General features: G+C 56.2%; 1 protein-coding gene across 1 annotated transcript; it reads left to right on the top strand.

Moving 5' to 3' along the window:
• Positions 1-191: 191 nt before the first annotated feature.
• NGFR (nerve growth factor receptor) lies at positions 192-19,125 on the top strand. The gene is made up of 6 exons (XM_005890344.2): positions 192-365; positions 7,236-7,377; positions 10,648-11,007; positions 14,586-14,838; positions 16,074-16,234; positions 16,898-19,125. Exons 1-6 carry the CDS (start codon positions 297-299, stop codon positions 17,197-17,199), a joined length of 1,287 nt encoding a protein of 428 aa, XP_005890406.1. The 5' UTR covers positions 192-296; the 3' UTR covers positions 17,200-19,125.
• Positions 19,126-19,967: the final 842 nt, after the last annotated feature.

The raw sequence follows: 19,967 nt of genomic DNA, 5'->3' as shown, positions 1-19,967 counted from the left end.
GCGCGGAGAAGAGGCAGCGGGGCGCACGGGCGCGGCTCCCTGCCCGATGTCCCTTTCCGCCTCTCCTCTCCAGGAGACCGTGGGGAGGGCGGGCGCGGTTCCGGGGGTGGGCGGGCTGGGCGGGGAGAGGGCGGGGCCGCCGCACTGGCTTCTCCTAGCCCCTCCCGCCGGCAGCCAGAGGGAGCCGAGCCTCCGCCAGCTCTGAGGGGCTGGCGCTGGAGCGCTGCGCAGCGCAGCCCTATCGGTCCGCGGAGCGGGCTGAACTGAAAGCCGAGCGCTGCCGCGGGAGGCGGCCGATGGGGTCAGGTGCCGCCGGCCGCGCCATGGACGGGCCGCGCCTGCTGCTGCTGCTGCTGCTCCTGGGGGTGAGTGCTAACTGAAGGGGAGCTAGCTCTCTTTCCCGGGACCGAAACCTCGATGAGTCCAGGTTTCCCTGAGGAGAAACAGAAAAGAGCGTTGGGGTCCCAGATGCTGGGGTTGGGGGGTGGATGGCGAGAGAGGAGCTCCGATGCCAGTATCCACGGAGGAGCGTCTCAGGTTCTCACAGTGAAGAGGCGACTCTGAGATTTAAGGTAAAGATTCGGAGAAGAGGGGCGCACGGAAGCAGGTCCTCGTGTGCCATAGGAGGTGTGTGTGGAGGAGCTGGGAGGGGTCTCTCAGGAGAGAGTCGTGGGGCTCTCGGATGCCTGGGTTCTTCGGAAGAGGGCGCTTGAATGCGGGATCTTGAGGCGACTTTCCCTCTGAGCATCTTGATCTCTGGAGAGTCGTGGGACGGAACCCAGGCTAGAGAAGGACGAGGAATGGGACAGGAACTAGAAAAGTGAGGGGCGAGAGTGGCTGGGGTGGGGAACCGGAGACGAGGAGATAAGAATTGTGTGGGAGGAGGATGGAGGGACTGGAGGCAAGGGGACGGGCATCGGACAATGAAGACCAGCCAGACAATGGGGTGGGGGGAGGGGCGTGGGAGGGAGAGGTTCGGGGAGCGGGGCTCTGTTGAAGGGGGAGAAGTGGGTTAGGCAGGGCAGAAGGGACCTGGTGAGGGAGGTGGAGAGAGGGAAGCAAAAGGAAAGAGGACGGAGTAGGGAGAGAAGACCCTGAGTGGTCTGGGCCTCGCCTGTCCGCCGAGAGACAGTGGGACGAGAAGAGAGAGCAGAGACAGACTCTTCCCGCATGTGTCGCGCGCTCTTCCTCGCGGGGTCGGGGAATTGTGGTTTGGGGTCCGAGGCTGGGAAAGGAGTGCCCACCTCGCCAGGGCGAACCCGCCTCCCCGGTTCCCCAGAGACCGGCGGGCTCCCGCTACGCACTTATTCTCGCGGTTAGAAGCAGAGCTGCGGACTGGATGGGACGAAGCAGGCGTCGTCTGACGGGTTCTGGCCGCTGCCACTTCTTGGGGTGCAGAGAGGCGGGACTCGCAAAGCCGGGAAGGTCTAGGCAGTGCGCCGCCGAGGGGGCGCGCCGGCGAGGGCTGCCGGCAGGGGGCGCTGCGGCGCGAAGGCTGCGCGATCGCGGCTACTGGCGCGACCGGGACTGAGCGCTTCACCCGCCACCCGGACCCCCTGTGAAGTCAACCTGCCGCAGCGCCGCCCAGACCGTTCGCTACGTTTCCGCGAACGGCGCGGGTGGGGGTATCGGGGTTCTGCCCGCCCCCCGCCCAGCTTTCGGTGAAAGACTCCCGGCTCGGAACAAGATAGAGGCTCTCAGACATCTCGGCGAAGAAACTGCGGGTCTTACAAAGCGTCGAGGTCCGCCCGGTAGATCTGACAGGACATTCAGGACCCGATGTGTGGCCGTGAAGGGAGTGCCCTGGAAGGTTCTGCAATGGAGATGTCCTCACTCTCCCTGCCGTCTTCATCTCTGAGCACTGAGCCCCCAACCCCCCATTTTACAGACAAGGAGACTGAGGCTCTGAGAGTTTTAACCAATTGGTCAAGGAAGGTCCCACAAGCGAGTTGAGCCAGAATCTTAGGGAGACTGCCCCTCACCTGACTGCCAGCTCGGTACCTCCCGTACGTCTTACGGGGCAGCCCGGCGTCCCAGCTCCGGAGAAGAGCTGCACGTCTCGGCGGCAAGCGGGCGGGAATATGGGGGCTGGGATGGGCAGAGACCCATCCCCGAAGCTCAGCACAGCCCCCCGGGGCGGTCAGTACCTGTGGCTGCGTCTGGGGATTTGGGAGTGACTGCGGGCACGTCTGCGCATTCACACCGCGGGTTAGAGAAGCCTCCCCCGGGCGGAGGGCGGGGGTCGAGGCGGGTGGCCAGGTGCGGGGATTGCGGCAGCCAGTAGTGCGGATTCCGGAGGGGCGAGGGCGTGGGCTCGGGTTTTGGGCTGGAGAGTGTCCCCCGAATAGAGAAAAGGCGAGGAAGGAAGGGAGCAGGGGGTGGAGGGCCCGGGGTCTCGGGAAGGTGGACCCGCACAGAATCTGCCGCCCGCACCCCTGCGGCTCTCGCCCCTGCCTCGCCGCAGGGCTGCTGTCTACGGGCTGGCCCTGCGCACCGCAGCGGTCCGAGTTTCTTCCTGGGCCGCGGCGAGAGAGTGCTGAAACCGGAGCGCATCTCGGCGGGTCGACTGACGGGCCGCGCCGGTAATGGAGGCACTTTGTCATTCAGACGTCTGTAACCGGAGCCGCCGGCTGGCTAATGCGCCTAATAGGGACGCAACTAGGACAGCAAACGCGAGGACAGGAGCGGGTGGGGGAGGAGACCCCAGCAGGGAAGGGGTCCCCGCCCTGCTGTACCAGCCGGGTCGCGTTCACGCGCCTAGATTCTTCCCTGGGGTGGGAGGCGCGGAGGTGGGAATAACAAAATTGGTTGAGTGCCTACCGTGTGCCACGCACTGCCCTGGGTAATTTCTCCTGTCCCAGCAGAGCAAATCTAGTTATTCCCATTTTACAGTTGAGAAAGCTGAACCTCTCAGGCCTTCAGAAAGGAAACCAGGTTCCCCCAGTTAGTATGTAGTGGCGCCCTTGTTGGAACCCGGGATTCCTGGCTTGGAGTTTACTCTTTCCTCCTTATGCCAGGCACACTCCCCTGCCCAGCCTTCCAAATCACGGGAGGACACGTGGCCCTGAACCACCACTAGACCTGGAGATTAGACTCTGTCCTATGCCCTTGGCACCGCAGATTTGTAGCTGAGCCCCTTCACTCCCCCCACTCAGAGCCCTCCTCCCTTTCAGAGTCTTCCTGCAGCACCCTCCTCAGTAATTAGATCTTGTTTTCCCCCTCAAACTCCACCCCTGTTTCAAGGGATGGGAGGGGGGCATGTGCCAGTGCCTCCTCAGGGTTTGCATTGGTCTCAAAAGACCCTTCCCATATTTGAAAACTCTCCAACCTCTTCACCCAGCCAATGGCTCCATTCACCTAAGGAACCCTTTGCTGAAGCTATTGTGAATAGTTAGGACTCATCACCGTGAAGCCTTCCTATAGTTTCAAATTCTTTCAGCTATTTTGGTGTGTTTTCTGTTTTGTCCAGTTTTTTAAATTGATTATTAAAAGTCAGTTCACCTAAGCATATTTGCACCTTAGTTTCTTGAAAGCCTTGACATGGAAAAAAAAGATTTGCAAACATTCTCAAAAATGGAATGAGTAAGTATAATAAATGTTAATTTCAAGCAAATGTGTCTATCATTTTGGTAAATTGCTCATTTTGGAACAATTAGCCTGAGTCCTAGTGACACCCACCCCACTTCCCAGGATTGCTGGCCTTGGACCGATAGATGGTGTAGTTGGGTTAGTCCTTCCTGGCCACTTAGCAGGATGACCTCTGAGGGCCTCAGTTTCCACGTCTGTCCCTCAAACCTTCCTCATCAGCTTCTGGAACAACTGTTTGAGGTGATATTTCCTCTCCCTCATGGCACTGTGACTCCTGCCACAAATCAGGGATCCTGTTTCATTGGAAACTCTTAGTTTAGTGCTCAGTAAATATTTGAGTTAGTTAACTTTAAACAGAGCTGTTCTCCAGCCTCCTTTGGCCTGCATACCCTCTTCAGACTGCTCTTGGTGGGTAAATCTCTCTCCATTTTTATCCTGCCCCCTACTCTGAGATGGTTTCCCCTGTTTGGGGATGGCTGAATTCTCCTCTCCCACTACCTACCCCTTAGGCTCAGCAGCTCACTCTCTATAAGACAAAACATTTCTTTGGTAACCAACATTTATTGAACTCCTATTATGCACCAGGCAGAGTTACATACCTTATTTCATTTAATTTTCAAAGCAAACTTGGGCAGTAGATATCACCAATCCAGCATTTTAGGGGGGGGCGGAAATTGAGGCTTAGAGAGATTGAGAATTGATACCCAGAGTCGGACAGGACTGAAGCAACTTAGCAGCAGCAGCATACTATTAAGTAGCAGAAATGGAATGTTTTGAAATAGAAAACAAAACAAGTTTAGGAAACACATGGTTACTAATTATGTGGCCTGGATTCCAAACGGAAGACTCTGGAGAAGACAGAGGACCACAGGCTGCCACAGGGAGAGGAGGCTTCCAGAAGAGGGGCTTGCATGAGGCTGCCCCTCTGCCCATGACTGCCACAGACAGACCCCCTCAGCTATCTGGAGCCCAGTTCTCTCTACCAGCCTCAACTAACTGGAACACAGCCAAAAGCCACAAAGGACCTTGGAAAAGAGAAAAGAGAGGTCCCAAAGTGAATAAACACCATACTCATTTATTTACTGCCTCCAGCAACCCTGAGAGGCAGAAACTGTCATGGTTACCTAATGACAAAGAAACTAAGGCACAGAGAAATTCCAAATCTGTCACAGGTCAGCCAGCTTGTAAGCCGTGAGCCAGTACTCAGAGCAGTGAAGGCAGCAGAGGAGGAAGGTAGACTTTTTACTCTGAGTATTGCCCTCTGCTAGATCAGATCCTGCTTACACTCGATTTATATACCTTCTTCCTAGGGCTAGTTATATATTTTCTAAAGATTGAATTTGTTGTTGTTCAGTCACTAAGTTGTGTCAAGCTCTTTTGCTATCCCATGGACTGTAGCCATCTTCCCTGAAGCCGGCCAGGCTCCTCTGTCCATAGGATTTCCCAGGCAAGAATACTGGAGTGGGTTAACATTTCCTTCTCCAGGAGATCTTCCTGACCCAAGAATCGAACCTACGTCTCCTGCAGTGGCAAGGGGATTCTTTACCACTGAGCCACCAGAAATTAGAACGGGGGAGGGGCTGCTTAGGTCCCACTAGTAGCAGCGAGAATTGACAACTGATATCCTGACAGGAAGGGAGCAGGCAGAACTGAAGAAACGCTGACAGGGGAACTCAAAGAGACAAAAGTGTGTTACTCTGGGATAAAAAGCACAGGGCTTCACTGCATTGCATCCTGGAATACTTGTTGATGTAAATATTGAGTCCCTGAGTCATGGGGAAACCGTGAAGGCATGTTCTAGAGAAGGAGGAAGGTGCAGCCTCCATGGTTAAAGTGAGAAACATTAGGTGAGAACAGCAAAGCCATGATTTCCCGGAAACTCAGCTACCCAGAAATCAGTCCCTGAAGTGCTAGTTAATTGAGGCTGTATAATATTATGTTCTTAAATATTCCCTAAGTATACATGTTGGGTCCCTAATATGTGCCAGGTACCATCACAGGCACTGAGGCAACCAGAGTCCTTGGCCTCAGGGAGCTGACAGTCCAGTGGGGGACTCTGTAGAGTGTCAGAGCAGACAGGAGTGAACAGGGAGGACATGTGACAGGGCAGCTCTGCCTGATGAAGCAGAGACTGGGGCCACAGAACCAGTTCCCTGATGAAGTGCCATTAAGCAGAACACTGAAGGATGAAAAGAAATCCATACAGACCCTTCTGGAATCTTGCTCACCTCCTGGGGGAAAGCCTGCATCTGGGACTACCCTCTCCCCAGGCCAAGGCTTCTGGTCTGCAGATGTTCCCAGCACTGTGTTCCTGCCACCTGGGAATGGACGGTGGCAACACCCAAGGTTCCCCTCCTGTGCTGCCTGTATCCTCCCCACCAGTCTCTGGAGGACTGCAGGCTGCCTCCTAGACTGATCCAACCTATCTATCCCCCTGCCTCCCCTGAACCCTAGTGAGACCTCAGGACAATTGGAAGGACTGAAGGGAAAGGAGTATTGGGAGCCATTCTGGCCAATGTGGAAGCAAGGAATGCCCAAATGATCCTTACGGCTCCTCTCTAGTCCCATGACCCAAGAGTCCATACTTCCTCTGAGCATCAAATGGGAACTGCGTGGTCTGGAGCCAGGGAAACAGGCTGTGGAGTTTTATTAGACGTTAAGCTTTTTTTCAAGGAACAGAAATATAAAGCAATCTGCCAGCAGCCCCTCCCTCTAGGGAATCTGGTGCTAAATCATTCCATCCATGAGCAAAGATGCCTCGGCAGCAAGAATCTGACTCCCTTTTCCGCTGTTTCCAGTGTTGTTCCCACTGACTGTATGGGGGCAGGGAGAAAAGGGCTGGTGGCTGGAAATCAAACCCTGGGGGAGCAGGGCTGCTGGGTGGTGAGAGCAGCCACTTTCTCATCATTGGTAACAGGCGTCCTTTTCCCCCGTCTTTGCACCAGAGTCCTGATGATTGGCTGTGGGCCCTGAGCTGTCTCCATCTCTTATCTTTCCAGAGAGATGAAAACTCAGAGGGAAATGAGCAGATCAGAATTCCCAGAGCAGAGTCAGGATTTGAACCCAAGGTCCCATCCCTCTGCCTTCTGGTCTTGGGTACAGACACCTCCCATTTGATACTTAATATATGGAACGGTAGGATTAAGGACCGAGAGTAGAGCTCTGCTAGCCTTTCTTAGAAAAAGATTCCCCTCAGGGTAGACGCATCCCTGCAGGTGTGCAGCTTAGCAAGTGTCATTTGGGCTAGATTTCAGCTTCAAGTTGCCCCCTTGGCTGGGAGCCCTGAGCAAGCTGCAACTCGCCTGCTGGTTCCTGACCGCCGCCCAAAGGCCCTCTGCTGGTCCTCAGGTTACCCTCCCCACATGGTGTGTCCTTGGGATTCCAGGAGTTACTGTAACCCCAAGGTGAACTTTGCAGAAGGTCAGCATCTGAGGCTCTTGATCTCACAACCCAGCAGCCTGCAGGGGTGTGCTGTCCCCCTGCCTTTCTTCCCTGTCAGCTTTCAAGTGCCATATGCCTCCCTGGTGAGCTCATCCCAGACCAGGTGGTTCCAATAGAAGGCTTCAGAAAGGGGTGTTTGCTCCCTCGAAATACATCCTGTCTCCTTGCTCTTGCCAGTCTGACCTTCTTCATCTTCCCCCATCCAGGTGTCCCTTGGAGGTGCCAAGGAAGCATGCCTCACGGGCCTGTACACCCACAGCGGAGAGTGCTGCAAAGCCTGCAACCTGGGCGAGGGTGTGGCCCAGCCTTGTGGAGCCAACCAGACCGTGTGTGAACCCTGCCTGGACAGTAAGTAGAAAGTGTCCGGTGGGGGAAGGAGAGCAGAATGGAAGGGAGGGCAAGGGGACTGGCGGGCATGCCCAGTAGAGGCCTTACAGGCGCTCTGGGTCCTGGCAGGAACTCCTGCCCACCACTGCATGGGTGCCAGAAGTGAGTCTGACCCAGCATAGGAGACAGAGAGGGGCAGCTCAGAATGGATGAGGGAAGTATGCAGAGGCAGAAGGGGGGCATGATGGGGGATGCCCAGGGGGTGCCCGTTCCCAGCCCCCAAGTAGAGAGGCCTAGTAGAAGAGTGTGGCTAGGTGGGAGGAGTAGCTGATGCTAAGATCAGCTAAAAATATCATCTGCGCTGCAAAATCAATGGCTGCCACTTACCCTTGGCGCATTTGGGGGGAGGGGAAGAGGATCAAATCCTAGCTACCCTGGAGACTGACCTTGGGGGATCCTGGGAGGGTGTGGCTACCACCCCCCATCAGCCCCCAGCACCTCCCACTACCCAACCCCCCGCCCCGCATCCCCGCCACTGCTCCCCAGGGCAACTGTACTTCAGTTCTGACAGAGGAAACAGAGTTTTCCCCAGGCAACAGGGATGGGGGTTGGAGCATTACAAGGATGTCCTTACTGGGGAGCGATGTTGGGTGCAACAGCGGGGAGGGGCACTGTGGCCATTCCTACCTGGGATTTCCTTGAGGAGGGGAGAGAACCCCATCTTCCAGAGGTGCTGGATGAGGTGGTGGGTCTGTGATCTGAAATTCTGTGCCCTTGTCTCATCTCTGATGGATGCCCTCCCACCAGTTGCTTTCAGGCCATGAACCCTTTTCCTGACTCTGTCTGGAAATCTTTCCTGAGGACAGTTAGGTCCTGCCTTCTACCTGGCACTCAGTGCCCACCTGGGGGCCAGTGGGAACTCTACTCAGATTGTTCTTTAATCATGTTGGGAACCAGGGTGTAGGAACTGGGAACTCTGAATCCGCCGGTCTTACCTTGAATGTCTTGCCACCGCCGCCACCACCACCTCCAGGCACCACACTGCACACAGCGTATCTCTCCTTCAGGCAACCCCAACTCCTTGGTATCCCAAACACAGCTTTCCTATTTCTGTGCTTGTGGATCCTGTAACTCCATCCCCCAGCAGAGGGATGCCAGGTAGGGAAGGCTAGACATCCCTTTGCTACCTTGCCATCTGGGTACCTCCCCTGGCCCTGGCCTAACAGGGTTTCCATCCCAGGGCAGGACTAGCCAATCACAGCTGCCCTGGAATCTCCCATGTTTTCCTCTCATTTCCTAGACTCTTACCCAGGACCTCTTCTCTTTGGACAGCAAGTCTCCCAAGATGGGACCCTAATCCTTCTGTCAAAGCAAGGGCTGGGATACAGGAGGCTGAGAGAGGGCATCTCCAGGGAAGGGGAGAGGAGACAGGAGCAGAGAGGCAGCTCAGAAATCCCGCTTGCTCCCTCCACTCCCCTCCCTTCCTCTTTTCTCACATTTCCCCCCCTCCCCCAGCTGTGTTAACAGGCTGCCTTTAAAAGTCTACTTTATGGGATGGAGACCCCAGCGGACTTTCCCTCTATCCTCAAAACGTTTCCACAAGGAAACCCATTAAGCTCCTGCCTTCATTCTCTGCCAAAAAAGACCACATTTTTCCCACCCCCTAAAACTCTCTCCTAGGAGTTCGCTGCTAATTTTCTATATTTTCCCATGAGCAGGGCCCTCTCCTTTCCCTCCCATGTGACTAGACCCACCCCACTGCCACATGCCAACGAGATAGGAGCTTCTTGTATAAATCGGACATCTTGCCTTTGCTAGGAAGTCCTTTCTGTTTGACTGTATCCCTGCTACTGAATTTATCATTGCCCACCCCAGGGGCCCAACTGTTACAGGATCCCTGCTGTGTGTCAAGTGCTTAATGGTAGAATTTCACTTACTCCTCACCACAACCCTGTGAACAGAGACATTATTCCCAGTTTTACAGAGAAAGAAAAAAGCTCAGAGAGGTTAAGTAAGACACCCAGAGTCACACAGCTAATAAAGTGATGGAAGCAGGTCTTGAATCCAGACCTGCTTGATGCCTAAGAAGAGAAGCACAGGAGTTGCTCTGCCAGAAGTGAGTTGAAACTGAAGGCTCCCTCCAGGCCCATCTCTATCTTTTCTTCTCTCCAAACCCCCACCCTACTCCCAACTGCTGCCCCTTTGACTTCTCTCTGCTTTTTCCCTTCTTTGCTTCTCCAGCCCTAATCCCAACCTCCAAGATCCCAACCTGTGCTCCATCTTGTGTCTGGATGCCGTTAGAGAAGGTTAAGATAGGAACCCCACAGCAAGCCCCAGTTTCCCTCCATTGGGATCCTAATCTGCTACCTCTGCTTCCACATTCTGAGCTACCCTCTTTCCCCAGTTCTCAGGTCCTAACTGTGTGCTCTTCCTGCCCTTGGAGCAAGGATACATTCTCTTGGATTCAGTTTGGCATGGAGTTCCCCACTCTGGGCTAGAAGGGGTAAAGAAGATCTGGCTCTGTGCCTACCCACTCTTTACACGAGGCAGAGAGGACCCTGGCATCCGTTCCCTTACTCCAGCGCATGAGTCAAGAGTGAGCTTAGAGATTTTTCCTTCATGCCCTTTGACTCATGCTCCAGAATAAGGGGAGGGATGCCAGGGTCCTCTCTGCCTCGTGCAAAGAGGGACCACACACACAAGTCCTCTTTCCCTTCTAGCTTCAACCCCTCCCGCTGTGCCTTTCTTAGCAGGAGTCTCATCCCCGCCCTCTAGAGCCAAGCCCTTCAGCAGCGTGGGGTAGCGCCATGGGTGGGAGATTTTGTCATCTAACCCTAGTTACTCCCATTCAGGCCACACCTGAGCCTCTGCCTGTGCGGATAGAAATGGAAGGGCAGCTGAGGCTCTCTGGGAAGGCTGGCCATGCCTGGGCTGGGTTCACAGCTCAGCTCTGGCCTGGGGGAAGGGCTGGGTGGGAACCACGCTCAGATTATTCCTTAATCATGCTGGGAACTCTCGGAGAGAATCTGCCAAGAAATTTACCGGCACCAGCTGTGTTACCCCTTGAGACTTCAGGGCCAGAGTTTCCGGGGCCGGAACATGGGGCTCCTGGCTCCCTTTCTCTTTCCAAGCTTTCCCACACCCGGAATCGGGGACGGGCGGGAGAAGGGGGTGTTAATGAGGGGGCGAGGTGGGCCGAGGGGCTCCAGCGTCCCAAGTGCCCCGAAGGCAGGCGACTAAATTCGGGGTGCGGCTCCCCCACCCCCATCCCGCACATCCCTCTGTCCTCAGGCGTGACCTTCTCGGACGTGGTGAGCGCCACGGAGCCGTGTAAGCCGTGCACGGAGTGCGTGGGACTGCAGAGCATGTCGGCGCCCTGCGTGGAGGCCGACGACGCCGTGTGCCGCTGCGCCTACGGCTATTACCAGGACGAGACGACCGGCCGCTGCGAGGCGTGCCGCGTGTGCGAGGCGGGCTCGGGGCTCGTGTTCTCGTGCCAGGACAAGCAGAACACCGTCTGCGAGGAGTGCCCCGACGGCACGTACTCCGACGAGGCCAACCACGTGGACCCCTGCCTGCCCTGCACGGTGTGCGAGGACACGGAGCGCCAGCTGCGCGAGTGCACGCGCTGGGCCGACGCCGAATGCGAGGGTGAGAGCCCGGGGCTGCGCGGTGCGGAAGGCGCCCACCCCGGCCGGCAGGGTCTACAAGGGTCCGCCCATGGCCTGCAGGGGCAGCCCCCATGGCCTCGAGCCAGCAGACACCCTCCTGATCTTTCCCACCAAAGGAGCCCATCCACTGTTAGCCTCTCTGGGCTAAGTGTTTGGAAAGCATCCTCCCAGGCCGCACTCGGTTCCCACGCTTTGGTAATCTGTGGCTGCCGGCTTGGGACTGGGTGGGTGGCAGAGAGGTGGCCTCTGTGGCCAGAGCACAGATAGTGCATGTTTGAGCCTGAGGTAGACTCTCTGAACTGGAGAAGGGGTCTAGGACCCTCCAGAACTGGGACCCTTTGGCTCTGAGACCCACTGTGGCTCTGGGACTTAGGATGGAGTCCGCCACACTCTCACTTACTGAGTGATGTCAAGAAGGTCACTTTGGTTTCTGGACCTCAGTTTCCTACTGGTCACAGGGTTTCCAGGTTAGGGACAGGGGCTGGTTCACGTCACCTTGTTGGGGAGGGGTCAGAAGTCACTGTTACAGTTTAGCCAAGGATGAAGTGAGCCCCGGGAACACTGAGGAGATCGTGGGAACAGGGGCGCTTTGGGATAGAGAAGGAAAGGAAAGCAGCAGGCTTGGGGTTTGGGAGCCTGAGGATGAGGCAGGTGCATGTGGAGGGCCCTCAGCTCCCCGGGGGGATGGGAGCTGGGTATGCCCGCCTTAGTCGGATGGGCAGTTCCTGGCATGGGAGGAGGAAGCCCTGTGGTAGCCAGGGCGGAACTGTTTTGGTCCCCTGGTTGGTGACATCCATCTTGGGAGAGGGGTTGACTGCCTTTACTTTCTATCGCTCTAGGACTGGGCACCTGTGTAGCTATTTCCCTTTGGGACCTAACCCTCAGGGGGCTCTCCCATTTTGAGCAGGCAACAAGTGCCTCCTTCTGGGAGCCCTGAGTTGGACAGGAGAGAGCTGGCCTTTGCCCCAGTCTGCCAGCACTTAGTTCCCAGGAGATCCCCCTTTGTGGTGGGGGCAGCACAGCCTCTGCCTTCAGTCTGCCTGCAGTCGGATGGGGGAGGCAGATCCCCTGCTGTGGAGAGCCTCTGCTCTGACACACCCGTGCCGGCCTTCCAAATCCTGTGATCCTCTGGTGCCGGGACCTCAGGGTGGAGAGGGCTGTTAAGCTGGGCTGAGGCCAAGCATGTGTGTGAAGCTTCCTGCACTGGGATGTGGGGTTGGGGTGGAGCAGTGGGATGTGGTGGTTCCGGGGGCAATTGCCCTGGCCCAGGAGACAGGCAAGTAGCATCAGGCGCAGGGCAGAGCAGGGGGAGTTTCAGCAGCCTGCAACGGGCAGCGGGTGGCACGCTTCTGTGGGCAAGTTGGGACCAGCTGGTGGGGGGTGGGAGTTAGGGGTGCAGTTAGAGCAAAGAAAGGTTGCCAGCTGGGAGAGGGGTGGGCTCTGCCTTTATGGGCATTCACAGATTCCTTCCAGATACTGCTCTGCTTTTCCAGCCACCCTGAAGGGGTGTGTTTGTCCCTGCCCCTCTTCTCCTTCTCCCTCGGAAGGGTTACATGTCAGCTCCAGGGCAGGGGGGAGCATTTCAGGAAATGGAATTTGACTTGTGGTAGTTTGGCTGTCCCCCTCCCCTCCAGTGCAGGGTATATTCCTTGCATATACATTTCAGGTGTCCACATGGTGACTCACCCACCTTGGGGGCAGAACCTGACCCTCTAGCCCTCAACTAAAGAAATTTGGGTTTAGGAGGAGTAACCCAGTCCTTCTTTCCACCCCCCCAAGTCTGAGAGCTCCTATGCCGGAAACGGCTGTCAGGACCTGCCAGGGGCTTAGTGGATTGGAATGCCAGAGGACGTGGTCACATCTGGATCTCATCCTCGCCCTCTGTTAGGGGGGCATTCGGGAGACTAGGGGAAAGCGCCCTGGAAGCGCTGTCTTCAGCCTGGTCTGGCTCCCACCCTCCCTCAGCTCTTCCCCTCTGCTCCTAAATCTCTGTGATGCCTGATTCACTGACCTTCCACCTAACCGTGCCTTCAGCCTCTGGGTTCGGGTCACTTGAGCAGAGCTGTACCCTCAGCCTCGGGGGTCAGGTTGCCCCTCCAGCTGGCCCAGTCCCCTAGCCAGGCAAGAGAAGACCCTCCCCAAACCAGTGCCGTGTCAGAAGGTAGGGCTGTGTCTCCTCCACTCCCTGCCCCACCTCTTCCACCCTATCCTTCCCAGGACTGAGATGAGGGAGGGGAGGGATAGGGCAGCAGATGGCAGCCCCCTCGCCAGTGCCAGCCAGATGGATTCCAGAGTCACATCTGGGGACCTTATTCTTCAGAAGGTGCTGAAAGTGGGGGCCTTTGAAGCATCTTTGCCTTGAGCCAAGGAGGTCTAGGAAACCAGTGGGCAGCTTCAATTCCAATTTGGGTGGGCAAACTTGAGGGCTGAGTGGGGCAGATCTGGGGAGCAAAGTCCCTGCCCTTCACCCCAGTGGCTTGTCCTGTCTGCTTTCCCTCCCTGCCTCAGGCGTGGGAAGCGAGGATAGATGGGGTAGGCAACTTTGCCCAGACAGGTACCCCCAGGTCATCCAGAGCCCACAACCCCAGGTACTGCCTTCAGCTGGGTGAAAGAATGGAAAATACCACCCACTGCTGCCAGGGAGTGCTCAGTCCCCTACCAGGGGGGCTGGCAATGCCCAGCTGATATGAAAGAACCTCAGTAGGTGGCAGAGCAGTCTCCTTCCTCTGAGACAGGGCAGTGCCTGGTCTGTGGGCTTGCTCTCCACCAGCAGTCCTCATCCTTTCCCACTTGGGTTTGGGCTATCTGACACTGTCTTCTCTAGATGGCAAGATCAGATGGTATGGGGGCTACACAGGGCAGGAAATAGAGGCTAGCCACTATCCATGGACTGGCTGGAGGGAAGCAAGCCAGCTGTGCACCTCCCCACCCTGCCTGAGCCTAGAGCTAGGACACGAGAGCCTGGAAAAAAGGCTGGATGTCAGCTCTCAGAGGACAGTGCATCGGACAGTACCTCTCTGCCACACCTGATTACTCTTACCCTTCTTTAGGACAGGGATGACTGGGACCACTAGGACAAGCTGGGGCCAGAGAAATTACATTCGCTATCCTGCCTCCAGCTGGAGGCATCCTAGTGCTTATTTACTTCTTTGTGTGTTTATCTCCAGGCGAGGCTTCTGGGTACCCAGAGTAGGCAGAGTTGAATTATAGGGTCACAGCTTTCCCCGAGATGGAAAGGAGCTTGAAGACTATCTTTTAATATCCCCATTCTATAGATATGGAAATTGAGGTCCTGAGAATTGAAGGAACTGGTCCAGAGTCACACAGGAAGTCAGTGACAGAGCTGAAGGGGGCCGAGGGCTGTTGATTCTTAGATCCTTGGTCTTCTCCACCATCGTGATGTCATATAGCCAATCCCAGCCCACACCTGTACGTGTAGCCGCCGGGCATACAAGCACCTGGGGCAAGGCCGGGTCTGGGGTAAAGCTCTGGGGGTCAGGATCTAGGGGAGGGACTCGGGGGAAAGTGGGTCCTCACTCCTGTAGCCTTTTCTTCCAGAGATCCCTGGACGTTGGATTACACGGGCCACGCCCCCTGAGGGCTCCGACAGCACAGACCCCAGCACCCAGGAGCCCGAGGTACCTCCAGAGCAAGATCTGGTAACCAGCACTGTGTCAGATGTGGTGACCACGGTGATGGGCAGCTCCCAGCCTGTGGTGACCCGAGGTACCGCCGACAACCTCATCCCTGTCTATTGCTCCATCCTGGCTGCTGTGGTTGTGGGCCTTGTGGCCTACATCGCCTTCAAGAGGTGAGAGGGGGAACCTGAGACAGGGAGCCAGATCTTTGGCCTCAGGGAGAGCTTTGCTGCGACCATGACCTGAAAATGCACACACTCTTTTAACTCAGCCCCAAACCAAGCTCATCCTCACTTGCCATCAACTTCACGCTGAAGTCTTTACTTCAAGGTGTGGCAGGCCTGTCCTGCCCTGGCGTCAGCACCTCCCCACCCGCACTGTCCTCCCCTGCCTGACTCCTCAGCCTCCAGCTGCACACAGAGCTGCTTTTACCAGCTGCTTGCATCCTCATTCCCTGGACCCCATTTATTCACACAGTTACCTGTGTGTGTGTGTGTATCTTTCTTTCCCATGTCGCACATGGATATTATGGCACTCATGTCCAGAAATCCAGGATGTGGAGAAGAACTCGAAAGCATTTTAGATGTTTAAATGCATTTTCCATTCTTTAGAAAAAATCATCAAAGAAATAACATGGTTGTTTGGGATAATGCAGAGACGACCAATGTCTTGTAAAGCAAAAAGTCGTAAAACCTCCTTTTATCTCTCCAAATCCTACCTACCCCTCTCCTCTTTGGACTCTGTTTGGAATGGATCCCTTCCAGCCATTTTCTATGCATTTATAAACACATGTGTATAAAACCTTTTATAGTTATATGTACATGCAGGTTGGCTTTCTTTTTTTTTAATATCAATGTGATCACACTCTACATATTCTGCAACTTACTTTTTCACTAATCTCCCTTGGGAGAGCTTTCCTCAGAACATATAGAATTATCTGATTAGTTATAACTGCTCATTCAATAATATGGGTGGAGTATAATTTATTTAACCAATCTCCTATAGATGGACATTTGGTTTGCTTTTAGTTTTTCCTTATTGCTTATAATAGCAGGGGAAATCCTCACACGTACGCCTGCACACATGTGGGAGTACTTTAGAAGGAAAGATTGGGAAAAGTGAAATTCTGGGAAGTCATTTATTTGTGCACCATTCGTCCCATGGGCATTTACTGAACACCGGCTACATACACCAAGCCCTGGGTGCCGCTGTGCCCTCACGGTGCTTCCAGTGTGGGCCGGGGAAAGGAATGTAGAGGGCAGGTATGAGAGAGCCTCCCGTGCTGGGCGGGGGTTAGGGACCAGCCCCCACCAGGCCTCTGGTGCCCATGCGCCAGAGCACAGACACTTTAGCCACATGGCCGTGTGGCTCCTCAGGCTCTGAGACTGGGCCTATGCTCCGGCTCCAGGTGGAACAGCTGCAAGCAGAACAAGCAAGGAGCCAACAGCCGACCTGTGAACCAGACACCCCCACCAGAGGGGGAAAAGCTACACAGCGATAGCGGCATCTCTGTGGACAGCCAGAGCCTGCATGACCAGCAGCCCCACACGCAGACTGCCGCAGGCCAGGGTGAGTAGCAGGGCCGGGCGGGGGGGTACTGAGGCAGGGAGAACAGGAGTAATGAAGATTAGACTGTAGGAGGGACTGCAGAGGGGCTGGCTGCAGGCCTCTGGGTGGAAGAGGTGGGGTGAGAGAGTGGGTAGCAGAGGCCCTTGCCAGTGGAATGACTTGGGAAACAGAAGCTTTGACAAACTGGAGCATCTAGACTCATCAAGCTAATTGTCCCCCAGAGCTAATTACTCCGCAGAGTGGCTGCAATTAGCCTCCTGCCCAGGACTTCTGGGGAACAAGTAGTTAATTATGTCCCCTAATTGGTGGCCCATAGCCCAGCTCCAGACACTTGCTGCAGTTGAGTCTAGGACCAGAAGTCCTGTCTCCTCTGCCTTGATTAATTGCTGGGGGGCGGGGGCAGGGAAGTTAGGGGCTGGGGATGGCTCTGGAGCTAAGAATGAGGAGAAGACATGAGTCAGCATCCCCCAGGTGCCTCCACTGCCCTGCCCACATCCAGGACTGCATCTTGGGCATTCCTCTGCTTTTAGGCTCTTGGGTCCTCCCCAGACTGAGAGGAGAAGTGTCTCAGCCCTTCTTGGGTCTTATTCCAGGCCCCCACACCCACTGTGGGAGAAAGGGGGTCTAGTGGGTAGTGCTTGACTCCCCCTGGGTTCTTGGCAGCCCTCAAGGGTGATGGAGGCCTCTACAGCAGCCTGCCGCTGGCCAAGCGGGAGGAGGTGGAGAAGCTGCTCAACGGCTCTGCGGGGGACACCTGGCGGCATCTGGCAGGCGAGTTGGGTTACCAGCCTGAGCATATAGACTCCTTCACCCACGAGGCCTGCCCAGCCCGCGCCCTGCTGGCCAGCTGGGCTGCCCAGGACAGCGCCACGCTCGACACCCTCCTTGCGGCCCTGCGCCGCATCCAGCGCGCCGACATCGTGGAGAGCCTGTGCAGCGAGTCCACGGCCACGTCCCCCGTGTGAGCCGGCCCAGGAGCCCCTGCCCTGCCCCCACATTCGGACAACTGACGCTCCAGCCAACCCCTCGGGTCAGAGCTGCCCGCCTCTGGGCAGGGCCTCAGAGCCGGGCCCCCAAACCACAGCCCCGTCGCTGCTCCCATGTGGCCCCACCGCCTCCAATCATTGCTTCTCCCTCTCGTGCCGCAGGTGCCCCTGCAGCCTCTCCCACCCTCTCTGCCCCCTCGCCATCTCAGGCCTCCTGCTCGCTTCTCGCCCTGTTTCTCGGGGTGCCAGCCCCTCCCACCTTAGCAGGTTGTCATATCTGGGAGGCTGACACCAGGGATGGTGGTGGGGGCATGACAAGGCTCCAGAGACTCAGAGGGAGAGACTGAGGAAGCAGAACCATGGACACTACACTGTGAACTCGGGGAACGAGGGAGCACCTGTATGGCCTAAACCTCTCTCAGCCCCCTTGCCTCCTCCCCTGTGGCCTAAGACGAAGAGCCTCAGAGGTTTATCAGAGCTGGTAAGGGGGTTGAAATCTAGTCTATCCCCCTCCTTGTATAGGACCGTGAGGCCCAGAGAGAGATTCATTTGCCCAAAGCTTCCAGCAATGGAGAAGCCAAAGATGAGCTATCCCCTCACCCTGAATGAGGAGCACAGACCTCAGGCTTGCTGGAGGGGACCAGACGACCCTCTGGCAAGTGTCTCACAGCCAAACCCAATCTGCTCTTCAGCATCTCCAGATCTATCCAGCCCCTGTGAAGGGCAGGTACTTCACCCAAGGCCTGACCCCCTGGTCTGTCCTGACCCCAGTCAGGGTTGGGGTTTGTGGTGAGGGGTGTGGCTTCCCTCTGCCTGTCCCCTCAGGTATGTCAGTGTGACATCTGTGGTGTGGCAGTCTGTAAGTATTTGCCATCCCAGCATAGACTTGGAGCTAACACAGGCAGCATCTTCCCCTGGAGTCAGCCTTGGGGGTCGGGGACTAAGGACCGCCCCCCCTGACCTGCAGCATGCAGATTCAGAGAGACACACACAGGATGAGAAATCTTGCTTCTCTCCAAGAGTTCTTTCTCTTGGGCCAAGGCCGGATCCTGCTGGGGCAGCTGCCAGAGAAGCATCGAAGGGAATTGAACTCTGCTCGCCGTCTTCCCTCACCCCCGGGTTTGGCAGGCCAAGGACGACTGAGGCTTGAGCTGGCGCCTGCCTTCCAAGGGCCTGCACGTGGAGGAATGCTCCCCCCTCCACCCTTTCCCTGCAAGCACGGGTTTGGCTGGGCTCTGGAGGCTGCAGTGAAAAAAAGTGGACCAGTGTGGGAACGCAGCAGGAAGAAACGGAGTTAGAGTGTGGCCCATCGAGGGTCTCTTCCGAGTTTAGACGACCCTTCAAAGGACTGTTTCTTTCCTAGCTTGGTACCAGAAAGGGGCCATGAGGTCCCTCCTGGCCTGTTTTGCTTGGTGTTGGAATGAGTGTGGCCCCCCTCTATTTAGCATGAACGAGCCCCAAGCAGGGTGCGCACTGCCAGCCACCCCCTCCCCAGCCCAGGGGTCTCTCACCCCTGTATAAGGGACTGGGGACATTGTACATAGACCACACTTCTTTGACCTGAATCAGTAACAGGAGGAGGAAACTCACCTGCTGACCCCTCACCTGTGAATCTGGGGAGTGGGACAGAGTCTGAGGTATTTATTTTCCTCCCCAGCAGCGGGGGAGGGGGTTGGAGGTTGCAAGTATGTTTTAGCATGTGTTTGGTTCTGGGGCCTCTCCTGCCTCCCTTTGGGCTGAGATGGAGCCTTTTTGCCCAGTCCCTCCCGCAGCTGGGAGCTGTGAGCTCCACATTCCTTGTCACCCTCCCTGTCGCCTGCCCCTTGCATCCTGTGTAATCATTTCTTGGGTCCTCCTGAAACCTACACATAAAACATAAATGATGAACATTAAATAGCAAAGAAAGAAAAATTGTACAGAGATTTTCTGGAAACATACGTGGTTTGAGTTGGTAGGGGGTTGTGTGTGTGTGTGGTAGGGACCTGGGTATAATTTCCAATTCGGTGAGTTCCTGTCCTATTTTTCTCCCCCCACATAATGGGGAAGTTTTAACAAAATCCAGCAAATTCACATGTGTCACCATGGAGTTAAGTGGGATGAAGACAGAGTGGGGGGCCTTAGCTGCCAGACCTTGGCGAGGGAAAGTGAAAATGGCCATGCAGGAAGCTGGCCAGCTATGAACTTGACCAGATGTCAGAAGTGAAACTGACCACCGGGGAGCCAGAGGCTTGCTAGGAGGGCCAGGTCACAACCCCACAGCTCCCAGCCACCCACATGACCTGGGAGGCACCCCTCAGCCCAACACACAAGCGCACACACACAGTCCTGCTCCAGATGGCCTGGCAGGAGCCTGGCTGGCCCAGCCTGAGGTGGGCAGGCCCCTCCCCTGTGGCTCTCCCAGGCAGGTCCCAGCCCCAGCTCCCACCAGCCTGGCTTTGCGCCCTGCCTGGCCCAGGAGTTGCAGACTTCCAGGCCCTGGGCCTGTGCCCCTCTCCCAGGCTGGCCAGACAGCTGGTTTGAGCTGCTCAGCTTGTGGTTGCTAGGGAATGCCACGGGAGGCTTGCTTTCCCACAAAGAACAGCAAACAAGCCTTCCTGATCTTGGGATCCTGGGAAGGGCCAACCGGACCCCAGCCAAGAGTTATGTGTGAGGTGGAGGGAGGCGTCTTCTGTCTCCCACTCCCAGCTTGTGAGGGTTGTGAGGAAGGTGGTGGGGAGGGGCAGTGATTTAGAGTCAAAATTAGAAAT

The sequence above is a fragment of the Bos mutus genome, chromosome 19 (genome assembly GCF_027580195.1).
Source record: "Bos mutus isolate GX-2022 chromosome 19, NWIPB_WYAK_1.1, whole genome shotgun sequence".
Classification (NCBI taxonomy): Eukaryota; Metazoa; Chordata; class Mammalia; order Artiodactyla; family Bovidae; genus Bos; species Bos mutus.
The sequence above is the reverse complement of the archived record's forward strand: the minus strand, read 5'-3'. Positions and strand labels throughout refer to the sequence as shown.

Bases quoted from the DNA above. Each gene is read 5' to 3' on its own strand.
- NGFR (XM_005890344.2), top strand. From the start codon at position 297: ATGGGGTCAGGTGCCGCCGGCCGCGCCATGGACGGGCCGCGCCTGCTG. The intron at 366-7,235 runs GTGAGTGCTAAC...TCCCCCATCCAG, and splicing joins TGCTGCTGCTGCTCCTGGGG to GTGTCCCTTGGAGGTGCCAA. The intron at 11,008-14,585 runs GTGAGAGCCCGG...CTTTTCTTCCAG, and splicing joins GGCCGACGCCGAATGCGAGG to AGATCCCTGGACGTTGGATT.